The sequence below is a fragment of the Stegastes partitus genome, unplaced genomic scaffold, assembly GCF_000690725.1.
Source record: "Stegastes partitus isolate 25-593 unplaced genomic scaffold, Stegastes_partitus-1.0.2 Scaffold699, whole genome shotgun sequence".
NCBI classification, from domain to species: domain Eukaryota; kingdom Metazoa; phylum Chordata; class Actinopteri; family Pomacentridae; genus Stegastes; species Stegastes partitus.
Window position 1 is genome coordinate 138,020 of NW_007578430.1, and position 13,573 is coordinate 151,592.

The 13,573-nt window shown below is 39.4% G+C and overlaps 2 protein-coding genes across 2 annotated transcripts in view; one reads left to right on the top strand and one right to left on the bottom strand.

The window, feature by feature from the left end:
• The first annotated feature begins 2,589 nt into the window (after positions 1 to 2,589).
• On the top strand, positions 2,590 to 4,944 carry gpr119 (G protein-coupled receptor 119). The gene is made up of 2 exons (XM_008290866.1): positions 2,590 to 3,049; positions 4,220 to 4,944. The coding sequence occupies exons 1-2, from the start codon at positions 2,593 to 2,595 to the stop codon at positions 4,942 to 4,944; spliced, it is 1,182 nt and encodes a 393-aa protein (XP_008289088.1). The 5' UTR covers positions 2,590 to 2,592.
• Positions 4,945 to 11,657: 6,713 nt separating this feature from the next.
• LOC103363911 (dual specificity protein kinase CLK1-like) overlaps positions 11,658 to 13,573 on the bottom strand; it is a 9,579-nt gene continuing 7,663 nt past the window's right edge. Inside the window, 2 exon segments of the mRNA XM_008290867.1 lie at positions 11,658 to 11,838; positions 11,930 to 12,020. Coding sequence (XP_008289089.1) covers positions 11,683 to 11,838; positions 11,930 to 12,020 — 247 coding nt within the window. The 3' untranslated portion in view covers positions 11,658 to 11,682.

Sequence of the window (13,573 nt, forward strand, 5' to 3'; positions counted from 1 at the left end):
AGCCAGCAGGGTTAGAGTTTAACTAGAGCCGCTGGACGGACGCAGCCTCAGACCTGAAGCTGGGGTTTAATGAAACACTGTCGCTGCTGATGATCAACATCAAGAAGAAGAGTTTAACTCATAACATATAAGAAGATCCTGGACAGGCGGAATGTTCTTCTTTCTGCTGCTGGACCCAGAACAAGCTGCAACCTCAGTTGATAAAATATGATGAGTCCAGTCTGTCTTTGTGGCTCCTGGACGGACCGACACTGATCACTTTAAGATTGATCATCTGGATAATCAATAAAATCTACAGAAACGTGGAGAAATATGTTTAAAAATGGGCCAATCATTGGTAACATTCTTAGTTCTATGTTTTACCGTCATCATTAAATTTTTATCAGTGGAATTCATTTCCCCTGTTGTATGCACTGTAAAAAAATAAAATAAAATAAAAAATCTGTAATTAAAAAAAAAAAAAAAAAAAAAAAGCATAAATCTGGCTGCCAGGGAGCCGAAAAAGTAAACAAAAATAATAAAGGTAAAAACTGTAAAAAAAAACAAACATACAAAAAACAAACAAAAACAACAACAACAACAACAACAACAACAAAAAACCCTGTAACATTCAAAAGCTATAAAATTGATGGAAATAAAGGCAAATATCTGTAAAATATTTTTTCTTAATTTAAAAGATTTAAGATTTAGTTTTAATTTTTTTTTAAATTCTAATTTTGAAGTCAAATGTTGTAACAGAACAAATTCCTGTTTGTGAAAATCCAGATGTTTTGATCTGAACATTATGCACAGTTTTGACTCTTTTGAACTGTAAAATGTGTCATCTGTGAAATAATAGTTTTTAAAAGATGACTATAAAGTTTTCAGAAATGTCATAGTCAAATAGTATAAAATTTGTAAAAAAATTAAAGTAAAAATATTTTTCTTTTCTTTTTTTAAACCAGTATTTCACGTATGGTATATTTTCTATTTTTTACCAGGCAACTTTAAGTAAAACAAACAAAAAAGAAAAGTCACAATCTTATCGATTATTTCTTTTATTTCAAAAAATAAAAAAATATACATATTACAGATGATGAATAAATACAAAAATTAAGAGAAAACAATGTATTTAAATTTTAATTGTAAATTTGTTTTAATTTTTTCACATTTTTTTTATACAAATAGCAATGAATTTTTACATCATTTAATAATAACAGAATTTGTTTTTTTTTTTCCCATTTAACACTGATTTCTATTATTTGTGATCTTTATAGTTCCCTCTTCTGTACCATAACCCCAGTCAGCTGTAGTTTTTTCTTTTGCAGTGAAGCCGAGTGGCAGCAGGACACGTCTGCTTCCTGCTGCCTGCCTCGGAGGGAGGAGATCAGAGATAACGCTGCACACACAGACTCACTCCTTTCATTCGCTCTGGGAATCTGAAGGACGCTGACGAGACCAAAAGGGACGCTGTAAGAACGCTCTAAAAACTTGGACTCGGAAACATTTCCGCAACACTGGGTCAACGTAACAGGACGCCGGATGATTACGTTCTTCATTCTGCTTTGATCAAACCTTTAATTTCAGCTTCTGGAGCCAATTTGGAGACATTTGATATTTAATGTGACACAAACTGGACCTAAGCTTCAATCTGGTGTAATTTAACTCATTTTAAATGTAGTTGTGCTGCTTTCTTTAAAGTATATTTTAAAAAGAAAAAGAATTTTTTTAGTGAATTTTAATTGTAAAATTCAGTAATTTTTTTTAACCTTATATTTAAAAATACAGCAAATTATCTGCTAATAACATTCAAATAAGCATTAAATCTTTTGTTTTTATTTATTTATTTTTACATGTTTTAGGCCTGACAATAATCTTTTCACCTTAAAAGATGTTTAGAGAAAATATTAAATATCTGTAAAAAGCAAACAAACCAAAAAAACAGGAATTTAGTTGCATTTAATTGTAGCAAAATATGACATTCTTTTTGACATCACATTTAAAAAATACACCTAATTATCTGTTAATAACTTTGTTTTTTAACAACTGTTAATAGCTTTGAAACAGTCATTAAAAACTATTTTCTTACATGTTTTAGGCCGAACAATAGTTTTTCTTTAAAATATGTTTTGAAAAAAGGAAATATGTGTTAAAATTACTAACTAACTAACTAACTAACTAACTAACTAACTAACTAACTTAGTGGCATTTAATTGAAGCAAAATGATGTAACATAATTGTACAAATTTTTTTAACATTATAATTGAAATATATAAATAATAATCTGCTAAATGTTTTGTTCAGAGATAATTTACAGAAGAATTTATTAAAGTTTTTGTTGTAGTTTAATATAAAACAGTAAAAATCTGTAAAATAACTCCTTTGCGGTCAGAAAATACTGAATCATTTTTTACAGTGTCGTTTGTTTTTGAGGAAGGATTTTTGATAAAGTGACAAATCCTCCGTACAGCTCGGCTCTTCTTTGTCAGTCTGACAGTCACATTTATTTACCTTCAGTCAGTTTTTGTGGCCAACATGTCGTACTTGGCCGGACCAGCGAACAGCCTCGGCCCCAACCACCCGGCCAACCAGACGGACGTGAGGCCTCGGGTGATGGGGCTGATCCTGAGCGTGGCCTCCTGCCTCATCATCTCCACCAACCTGCTGGTGGCGGCTGCTCTGCTCAAGCTCCTGCTCAAGAAGAGCAGCCAGAGCTGGTGCTTCGTCCTCAACCTGGCGCTGGCGGACGCTCTGGTCGGCGTCGCCATCACCGGCCTCGCCACCGAGGATTTCAACAGCGACAGCATCCACAAGTGGCGAAGCGACGTCGCCGCCGACGTCCTGGTCAACGCCACGCCGGTCGCTCAGGGGAAGACCCAGTGTCTGATTCGCATGGCCTTCGTGACGTCGCCCTGCACGGCCTCCATCTTGTCCATGCTCCTGATCTCGCTCGACCGCTACGCCGCCATCAAGATGCCGCTGCGCTACTCGCTGCTGTCCGGGAGGTTGACGGCAGCCGGGTTCCTGCTGGCTCTGTGGCTCAGCGCCATCGCCGTGGGGTTCTCTCCAGGTGAGGTTTGAAAATGACCAATTAACCCTCAAAAATCACCACAAAACCTGAAAACCGCACTGGTCCAACTAAGAAACGGTAAAACCAGACAGAACATTTTGTAAGAAGCATTAAAACCAACAACAATCAACAAAGACAAAATCTGCATGTTTGGTGATCATGTGGGCTCCAGTTGGAGCCACGTGAACGTCACATTTCAGCTTTAATGTTGTGGAATGTTCCCCAGGTACGACTTAAAAGTCATCAATTAGCGTCAAAACCCACCAAACCTGCCTCAAAGTTTGAAGGACAAAGAAACTTCTGGTATGTTTACATCACATTTAGCTTCCTCGATGGGCGAATTTGTGTGCAATTACCAAGAAACCCTCAAAACCTTCCAAAGAAGAAACGGTAAAACCAGACAGAACATTTCACAAGAAGCATTAAAACCATTGGTTGGCATCAACAAAGACGTGGCTCCAGCTGGTATGTTTGAGCAGCGTTTGCATCACATTCAGCTTTAACGTTGTGGAATTTTCCTCAAGTAAGACTTAAAAATGATCAATTAACCCTCACAACCCAACAAAAAACCTGAAAACTTCACCGGTAAGATTAAGAAACTGTAAAACCAGACAAAACGTTTCATACGAAGCATTAAAACCATTGGTCAGCATCAACAAAATGTAAAATAAACAATGTTCCCCAGGTATGACTTAAAAATGATCAATTATCGTCACAGCCCACCAAACCCGCCTCAAAGTTTGAAGGTAAGAAACTTCTGGTACGTTTTTTTATCACATTTCAATTCTCTCGATGTGCGATTTTCCCCATGTGAGATTAAAACTTACCAAATAAACCTCAAAACCCCCAAAAACCTAAAAGGCACGTTAGGTTTTAAAAAATAAAATCACTAAAAAATCAGATTAAGAAATCTTAAAAAAAGACTTCAGAGTTTGTGTGGTCCTAAAACTACTCGTCTGTCTATATGAGCTGTCAGCACATCTGTATATATATGTATAAATATATATATATACATATATACTGAATTCAAATCAGCTAAGACGTCATTATTGTTGTCCAGATGTTTGTTGTTATTTTAGATGAACCCCTATCGAGCTCTGAGGTTCCTGTTTGTTGTGATGCTGCATGAATCAGAGTGAAAGTGAAACCGATCCTCCTTCTGCTCCTCAGTCATGGTCCGGCAGCTGCAGGCCGACGGCGCCTACGACGGCTTCTGCGCCTTCTTCTCCGTCATCGACAAGGCGAGCATCGTGGTGCTGCTCTGCTCCTGCTTCTTCCCCGTGCTCTGCCTGTTCATCTACATCTACCTGGACATCCTCAAGATCGCCTGCAGCCACGAGAAGCAGATCTGCAGAATTCGACAGGCCAGCTCACGCGCAGCCGAGCAGCACCAGCAGTGGCAGCACCAGCACCAGCACCAGCACCAGCACCAGCACCAGTACCAGCACCAGCACCAGCACCAGCTGCGGAGCTGCTACTGGAGCCACTTCAAAGCCCTGAGGACGGTGGCGCTGCTGGTCGGCTGCTTCTTCTTCCTCTGGTGCCCCTTCTTCGTGGTTTGCATCGTGCACACGGTGTGCAAGAGCTGCGAGCTGAAGAGCCTGCTGGAGAACCACCTGTGGCTGCTGGGCCTGACCAACTCCCTCATCAACCCTCTGGTCTACGCCTGCTGGCAGCGGGAGGTGCGGCTGCAGCTGGCGGCCATGTTTTCCTTCATAAAGTGCAGGCTGTTGGCTGCAGGACCGCCGGGGGCTGCAGAAAGATGCAACGCGCAGCCGCCCGTGCAGACTCAGGCCTGCGTGTCTGGAGGAGATACCCACAATCCTTCGCTGCTGCAGCCGACGACCACCTCTGAGGTCCACGCTGTGCCGCTATCCGCCACGACCGGCTTGTGACAGAAACATGACAAGAACACGTCGTTTAGAGCGGCTTGTCCTCTGATTGCAAGGTTGGCGGTTCGATCCCCGGCCTTCTCCGGATGCTAAAGAGTTCTTGGGCAGGACGCTGAACCCCGATGAGCAGCACTCAGGTGGAATGGCACCGTTTACATGCAGAGTGTGTTTCTGAACTGCTTTGAGAAGTTTGCTGAACTCGGATTTGTCCATTTTTACTGGTTATGACTGGTTCTAAACAAACTCCCAGTTTATCTTAGCTTACCTACAAGACGTCCTGAATGCCACACAGAAGACGTTTCTGCTTCTGTTCTGCCGTTCCTCTAAAGGTGCAGGACTTCAGATGACAGAGAGTAAACACTGAGTAAACTCCTGGAAGTTGCAGTGCTTCGGTATAAATGACAGATTTGTTCCAGCATGAAGGTCGGAGGTCAGTGGTAGCAGAGGCCACTGCAGCGGTTTGGTCTCACAGAGTCCAACATGCGAGGCCACGGGGGTTCCACGATGTTCCACTTGGACTTCTCCAGACCTTTGTGCACACTTTGTGCAATCTGAAATCCCACGAGACCTGCAGGGAACATTGCTCGAGGGCGGCCCAGAAAAAAACCCACAGGAAAGTCGGACGGGAAGCCTGTGATGAAAAGTTTAACTGAAATTAAAATTCATTTCTGCTGAAGGATCGTCTGTAAAAAAAAATTTTAAAAAAAGTATTTGAGCTGCACTCGAAGTGAAGCTTCTGCTGTGGTGACGGCAGTTTACTTCCCTGGATTCTATCAACTTGGATTTACCCTCTGTCCTTTTAAACTGGTTCTAACTGGGATGAAAGTGTGAGAACCAGCTTTACTGCTCTGCTAGTGTCGTACATCCAGAAACAAACAGCCAAGGAACAGCAAAGTCATGTTCTAGAGTCTGGGTGAAGCAAATACTGGAGTTGTAAAAGCTGAAGTCAGATGATTCAGGTTCATCCAACTGAAACCAGTAGCCTGAATATAGCCTGTTAACTTAATCTGGATAAACTTCAGATTAGCTTTTTTTTTTTTTGGTATAAACTGGAAATTACCAAAACAAGTGACTAATTGAGGTTCATTAGTTAAAGTGAGGATTTTTAGTTCCTGTGATTTAACAGAACTTGTTTGGACAAATGCTAATGTTCTTTTATTTTGTTTTTTATACCGTTGTTTGTTTTGGCCTCCTCAATTTAGAAAATATTTGCTAAAGGGGAATTAAGATGAGAGTTTATCAGAGTTTCCTTGTTCAAAAAACATTCTTAGAAGGTTCTGCAAAGTTCTACTAATATATGCAGCGTGAGGTTTTCTTTTGGTTTCCAGAAAGTTCTGATTAAAGGTGGGATAACTAAAGATGTTCTAGAGATAGCGTTGCTGGACCGTTATGTCCCAACGTTCTCAAAACTAAACGTTGCACTGAGAATGTTCCTCCTTTTGTTATCGTGCAACATTGTGGAACATTACAGGAACATTTTGTAGAATTTTTTTTTTTGAAAGTTGCAAGAGAACATCCTTCCCTTGTTCTCACTGTAGAATGTTCCACCGTTTGTTAATAGAATAAAAGAACGTTCTGTCGTCCCCATAGACGTCTTATAGGAGAACGTTCTATAAAGTGTTCCTTTAACAAAAACTAGCTTTAATGTATCACATTGTCGGAACGTTATAAAAGGTTCTGTATGAAACACATTCCGTCATCTGGGTCTCAGATAACATCTGGAAAACATTTATTTGAATGTTGGTTTGAGAACGTTCTTCCTATGTTATTGTACAACCTTGTGGGAATGTTTCTAGATTCTATAACATGTTCTCAACAAACATTTACAAAACATTGTAAGGACATTGCAGCCAGAATGTTCCACCTTTGTTAATGCATCCCAGTACAGGAACGTCTTATAAAGAACGTTGTGACGTCTAAAGCATCAATAACATTTGAAAACATGTTTTTTGAAAATTGCATTGTGAACATCTTTTTTGTCCACGATGTGTTCCCTCAGCAACAAAGCAAAATGTTCTACCTTTAATAGATCACATGACAGGTGCTTTGAAAACGTTCTGTATAAAAACATCTGTAAGATGTTTGTTTGAATCTTGGTTTGAGAACATTCTTCCTGTGTTATCATGGAACATTGTGCAACATTGTGGGAACATTTTTAGAGTCAGTAATGTGTTCCCTCAACAATCAGACAAAAAGTAGACAGAACACTGCAACCACAATGTTCCAACTTTGTTAATACATCGTAGTACAGAAACGACTTGCAAAGAACGTGGACCATCGTGCAACGTTCTGTGAATGTTTTTAGATTCTCTAATGTGTTCCTTCAACAAACCTCTGCAGAACATCTTTGTTGTGATCACTGTAGAAACGTTAAATGAAGAACATGCTGTGATGTGTTCCCTCAACAAAAATGGTTTAATGTTCTACCTTTAATGTATCACATGACAGGAACATTATAAAACTTTCTGTGTAAGAAACATTCCGTCATCTGAGGCCTTAATAACATCCGGAGAACATTTTTTGAATGTTGATTTGAGAACTTTACTTTTTTGTCATTCTGGAACATAATCTGTGTTCCTGACAACATCCTCCAAATGTGACATCAAAACATCATTAAACGTTATAAGAACGTTACTGAAAATAAAATGTTCTTTGAACACTTGATTAAAACATTTTTATTTTTGTAAATTAGAACTTGTAAGTAACGTTATCCAACGTTGCCAGAACGTTTGCCACAAAACAACAACAAAGGTTTGGTTTAATAACACATGTTGTTCTAAGCGACAGTGCGAGAACGCCACGAGAACATTTAGGTAGTAAATCAAGCAGAACGATGCTGCTGAGAGTCTGTATGTACAGAACAGTTTGATAGAACCCGTGATGATACAATCAGAGGTAAATCAGCTGTGTTTAAAGCCGATAAGGCTCCATGCAGTAAACGTTGGATATTTAAGCGTACGTAGACGTCGGCTGTCTTGTTGATACAGACCACTGACACGTAAAGTGGATCGTAATTGTCCAGATCCGAGCAGCCGAGGGAGTTTCCATGACTGAGGAGTTATCCGGGCATAAAATATTCCATGAGCGATATCGTCCGTCTAGATAAACAGCCGCCTGGTCCGCCGTCTGAGAGAACCACGGAGACGCAATAAATCAGGATAAAACAAAGTGGACCGAGACGCGACATTTAAGGTCTCGGCTTCCCGTCCGTCTCCTGACCTTTGTGTCATGTTGTTCTGCTCAGTTTACACAAATCAGAAGTCAAAAGCTGTGATTCTTTCAGTGAATTCATTAGAACTTGTGGTAACCCTGGAAGTTTCAAACTTTCTAGAACGTTTCGATGTACACGGATGCTCTGGTTTCTGAGGTTCAGGGGTTTTAGGTGTTTTTTTATTTCCTATAAAAATCAGAATGCTTCAGACTTTTTATACCACCGGAAAGAAATCAGTCCACAAACCGACAGCGTTCTTACACTGGAGTGAAGAAAAGCAGCTTGATTACGAGTCTAGAACCTTCAGAACCCCACAACGATGAGGATCGTCATCTTGGAATATACTTACACAAAACAATCCACTTAAAATAATGAATAAAACCTGAGCTGGCTCTTAGGGTTTCCTGACAGAAAATCTGTGTTCATGTTTATTTTTGTAGGTTTAAAGTTCTTCTGGTAGGTGCACCACCATAATTACTAATACTATCATTTATTCTATTTACATGAGCTTGGATTAATTCCACAATTTATAGAACTGTTGTGCGACATTAATACATTACTTCTGTTATTCTCCATCTAGTATTTTATATCATTTTTGTCTGCATTTAATTTCTAAAAATGTATCTAATCAGCTCAGTTTGTGACACCAACAATCACTTCTTTTCACCGTAAAGCTTTTAATCTCGGCTGTTTGAAATGTGCCGCATAAAAAACTAGTTCCGACTACATTCCTTCTGTTCCATGCAAACAGTTAGTCTCTTAGCACCAACTAGCTTTGATAAAACCCACATAAATTATACATCGAAACATGCAGCTCGATTGGGAAAGGTGTGCTGTTTTCTTCTGTTGGGATTCGTCGTACGGTTTTAACGAAATTCGTAAAAAACTACGTTAAATCCCAATTGAACAGGAAGTCGACCGGACAACTGCCAGAACCAGCCGTCGTTGGAAACCCTGTTGCTCCGACAGATTCTGTGACAGAAACTTCATTCAAAGTTTGAATGGTCCACAAGGCTTTAAATGTTATTCCTCTGAATCTGTGTTTTGATATCTTCTACGGTTTTTTACGCAGTCACAGTTTAGGATTTATGAAGTTTTTTTGGGAAAATTTCTTCAGCTTTGCTGAATTTTGACCAGAAACATTTTTGGAAAAAAGTGCTGTTCTTGTCTTTTTCTCATAATTTATTCTGCACATGAACAATTTATGCATAAAAATGTTGTCTCCTTCCAACCAGTGTGAATCTCATTACCACAGGAATTAAGGTTTTTCCATAAATCACCTCAAACTCTCTTTATCATTACCTCCAGTGTAGTGTTTCTGAAACATGCTGGTTTTTTAAAGTAAAATGTACTTATGTAAATTATATGTTATTCATAATTATAGCAGGACATACTAACTAGCAAAAATTATATTGGCATGCTCAGAATGTCCTCAGAAATCTTCTTGATCATCTTAAAACGCTGATTTCAGACGGAATCCAGCAGCTGGTCACGAGTGAAGCTCCTGGATATTCAGTAACTGAGCTGTGGTTCAGTCTTATTCATTGTATGAAACAGAATCAGGACACACAAAGATATAACACATTTATTCACAAACAAAAAGGTTCATTTAACATGCTGACTGTCGTACCTCGATGGGACGTTTCAAATATACAGGAATGCTCTCCAAAACTGTCTGAGTGAACAAAAAAAATTTGAAAAACCAACTCAGAAGAACCAACATCTTTGTGTAATTTCCACACTTGAATTACAGCCTGAGGTAGATGGTAGTAAGTGTTCCAAAATCCACACTATCACACTACACAGTGTGCCAGAAATGGACTACGTCGAATGCAGTGTGGATGGACTTTGCAGCCTGCAAGCCAGAAAGGGCATCTCACAGGAGTATATACAAGCTTTAGCGGTTCACAAATTGTGTAACAACAAAGTTCAAGTACAACAACTGGACTCGTACCGCATGAAACAGTACGCGCTAGAAGTTAAAAGATCAAGTACGGCTCAGTCCATCTCAAATCGTCACATTTCTGCTCCACCGTCTCTGATTTGCCTGAAATTTTTACACCATAAAACGTTGATATTTATAGAGATATTTGTGAAATTTTATCTCTTTATATCAAACAATTAATCAACTTTCAGCACTTTTTTTTTTTTTTTTACACATCGTAATGTACAGCTGTGTTTGATCGACAACATCTCAGGAACTACTGAAGATAAAAACCTGAACTTTTACTGTAATTCTCATCATGTCATTAATTCAGAATCTGTCGTGTCAGTTTTGCACAGAAACCATTTTAAATATCCAGATAAAAAAAACATTTCTGTCATGTGACACATTAAAAGATGGTGGAACGTTCAATGTTCTGAGGATATTTTAGGAATGCTGTTGAGAGAACACATTATAGAATGTTCTTCTACAAACCGTTCTCCCAATGTTCTATGATAATAAAGAAAGAAGGTTCACTGACAACATTAAAGAAAACAGTGTTTTCCAGATGGTGCTGACGCCTCGGACGACAGAATGTTACGGATTATATTGTGGCGGTAACATAACAGGTCGAACATTTTGCCATGTTGTTGAGGGAACACATTATAAAACGTTCCATTATAAATGTTTCCACAGTGATAGCAAAGAAAGGACGTTGTTAATGCAACATTCAGAAAACGTTTCCAAGATGCTATCAAGATGTCAGATGATAGAACGTTCTTTGTAAGACGTTCCTGTGTTATATTAGACATGGAACATTTATAAAACACATCATTGAACGTTCTTCCATGACATTTTCAAAATGTTCGATGACAAAAAGGAAGAACGTTCTCCTGCAACATTCAAGAAATGTTTTCCAGATGTTATTGAGGCCTCAGATGACAGAACGTTCTTGTAAGACGTTCCTGTGTTATATTGGAGATAGAACATTTAGCGAACACGTCATAGATCGGTCTTCTATGGAAACATTTTCTAAATGTTCAATGACAAGAAAGGAAGAACGTTCTCCAACAAAATTCGAGAAATGTTTTCCAGATGTCACCAAGACCTCAGATGACAGAACGTTCTTTGTAAGATGTTCCTGTACTGCAAAATATGAACAAAGGTGGAATATTCTGCTGCAATGTTTTGGGAGTGTTGTTGAGGGAAGACTTATAAAACGTTGTATAAATGGTTCTACTATAATTACCAAAGAACAATGTTCCTAGTGCAACTTTTAGAAAATGTTGTCAAGATGCTAACAAGACCTCAGATGACAGAACGTTCTTTGTAAGACGTTTCTGTTACATTAGAGATAGAACATTCAGCGAACACATCACAGAATGCTCTTCAATGGAAACATTTTCTAAATATTCAATGACGAGAAAGGAAAAACGTTCTCCAACAACATTCAAGAAATGTTTTTCAGATGTTATTGAGGCCTCAGATGACAGAATGTTGTGTTTTGTGCTTTTCCATTTTAAGTATCGTTTATATAATAAAATACTAAACCAGAGATGGTCGTCAGAAGGCCCCTGATGGTTTGAGATGGAACGACCTGGACGTTCTAGCTGCGCTGCTGCTTCGGCGTCCTCATGGGGCTGAAGAACGGGTGCCACAGCGCCTCCTCCAGCGTGATCCGTCTGCCGACGTCGAACTCCAGCATGCAGCTGAGCAGGTCGAACAGCTGCCGCTCGTCCTCGTTCCTCCTGAGCATGAGCTGCTGAAAGACGAACACACAGTAATTTGACTTTCCGCCGCCATCGTTTCTACGTGACGGCTGCAGCCGATTGGCCGATGTGAGCGGCGTCTACCTTCAGAGGCTGGCAGTGTTTCCGGACGTGATCGTTGGAGGAGCTCTGTTCGTCCCAGTTCAGGCGCTCGTTGTGGACGTAATGCTGCTTCCTGCACACCGTACACGAATGAAGCTTTTAGTTAGACGGAAACAGATTTTATTCATCCCTTACTCCCCTCCTGAGGCCTCTGAGGGTATCACAGTCAGGTTTAACTTGACTTCTTACCAAGTACATCACCATGTTTACTTATGCTGAACACCTAACTAGGGACCGACTGATTTCTTTTTATTCGGAGCTATTAATAATATTAATGATCATCCTCCAGAAATGCGGATAACTGATAGTTGGAGGAAATATACACTGAATGTTTTGTGGTACTAGCATGTGATAGCAGAGAACGTGTCATCCATAACTTTAGTGCTTCATTAATAATGATTGCTATACCTGAATTTGAACAAGAGAAATTGGAGTGCTGACGTCAGGGAGTCATGTTACGATACAAGGCTGCTTAGTGTGAGATCGACTGAACGAGATTGATCAGTTTGTCTCCTGCCGTTCTGTCTAAAGTTCTTCATTTAAATAAAAATAAAATAAAAACTGTCCTCTGTTCTATCACTTTAATTGCCACCAAGGCCAATTATTATTCGCTGTTGTTTTCCAGACACTGTTTCAGGTTAGTCTGCCTCCGAGCTTTGCCGCTAGCTGTTAACGTAGCCTTAGCCAATGCTAGAGGAGCTAATGTTCTGATTTAAGATTGCAGCTGTTTTTCATGTTTAGCTTTTTTGCAAGTTGTGTTTTTGCTAGAGAGTCATTTCTGTCCCTTAGAACAGATTATTGGAGTTAATCTGACTTTGTGAAAATGTGATGGTACTACAGCTAGCATTAGCTAGAGGCTAGGAGGAACAGCAAACCTCTTTAAAGTCTTAGCGTAGCACTGTTAGCAAATTAAGTTCCAGTTGCGCCGACGCCTACAAGCAAATTTTCCGGGGCTTCTTCTGATTGTTAATGAGCTCGTCTGTCTCTCTGTGTAAACAACAGCTTTGGACGACAGAGTGACTGCATCTGAACCACAGCAGCTCATACATTTTTACAGCCTTATAGCTTATATGCTAGTTTGAAATCAGTATTTATCCAACAATGTTCCCGAAGCACAATGTTCTAAAAGCAACATTTAAAAATGTTTTTCGTGTTATTGAGGCCTCCGATGACACTGTTTTGTTTTATTTTTTTATACAGAAAACTTCATAACGTTGCTGTAATGTATGTAGTGTACTAAAGGTGGAATGTTTTTCTCAATTTGTTGAGGGAACACATTACAGAACGTTCCTCGATTGCAACATTCTCAAAATGTTTGATGATAAGAAAACAAGAACATTCTCCAACAACATTCAAAAACGTTTTCCAGAATGTCTTTTTGTACCAAACTTTTTATAACGCTCCTGTAACGTGGTATGTTGAAGGTAGAACACTGCGCCTTGGTGCTGAGGGAACATATCATAGAATGGAAAACGTTTTCAAAATCTTAACGAGGTCTTAGGTGAAAGAAGGTTCTTTGTAAGACGTTCCCATGCTGTGATATGTCAACAAAGGTGGAACATTCTGCCTGCAGTGTTCTGAGGATGTTTTAGGGACGTCACTGCGAGAAGACATTGTAGAATTCTA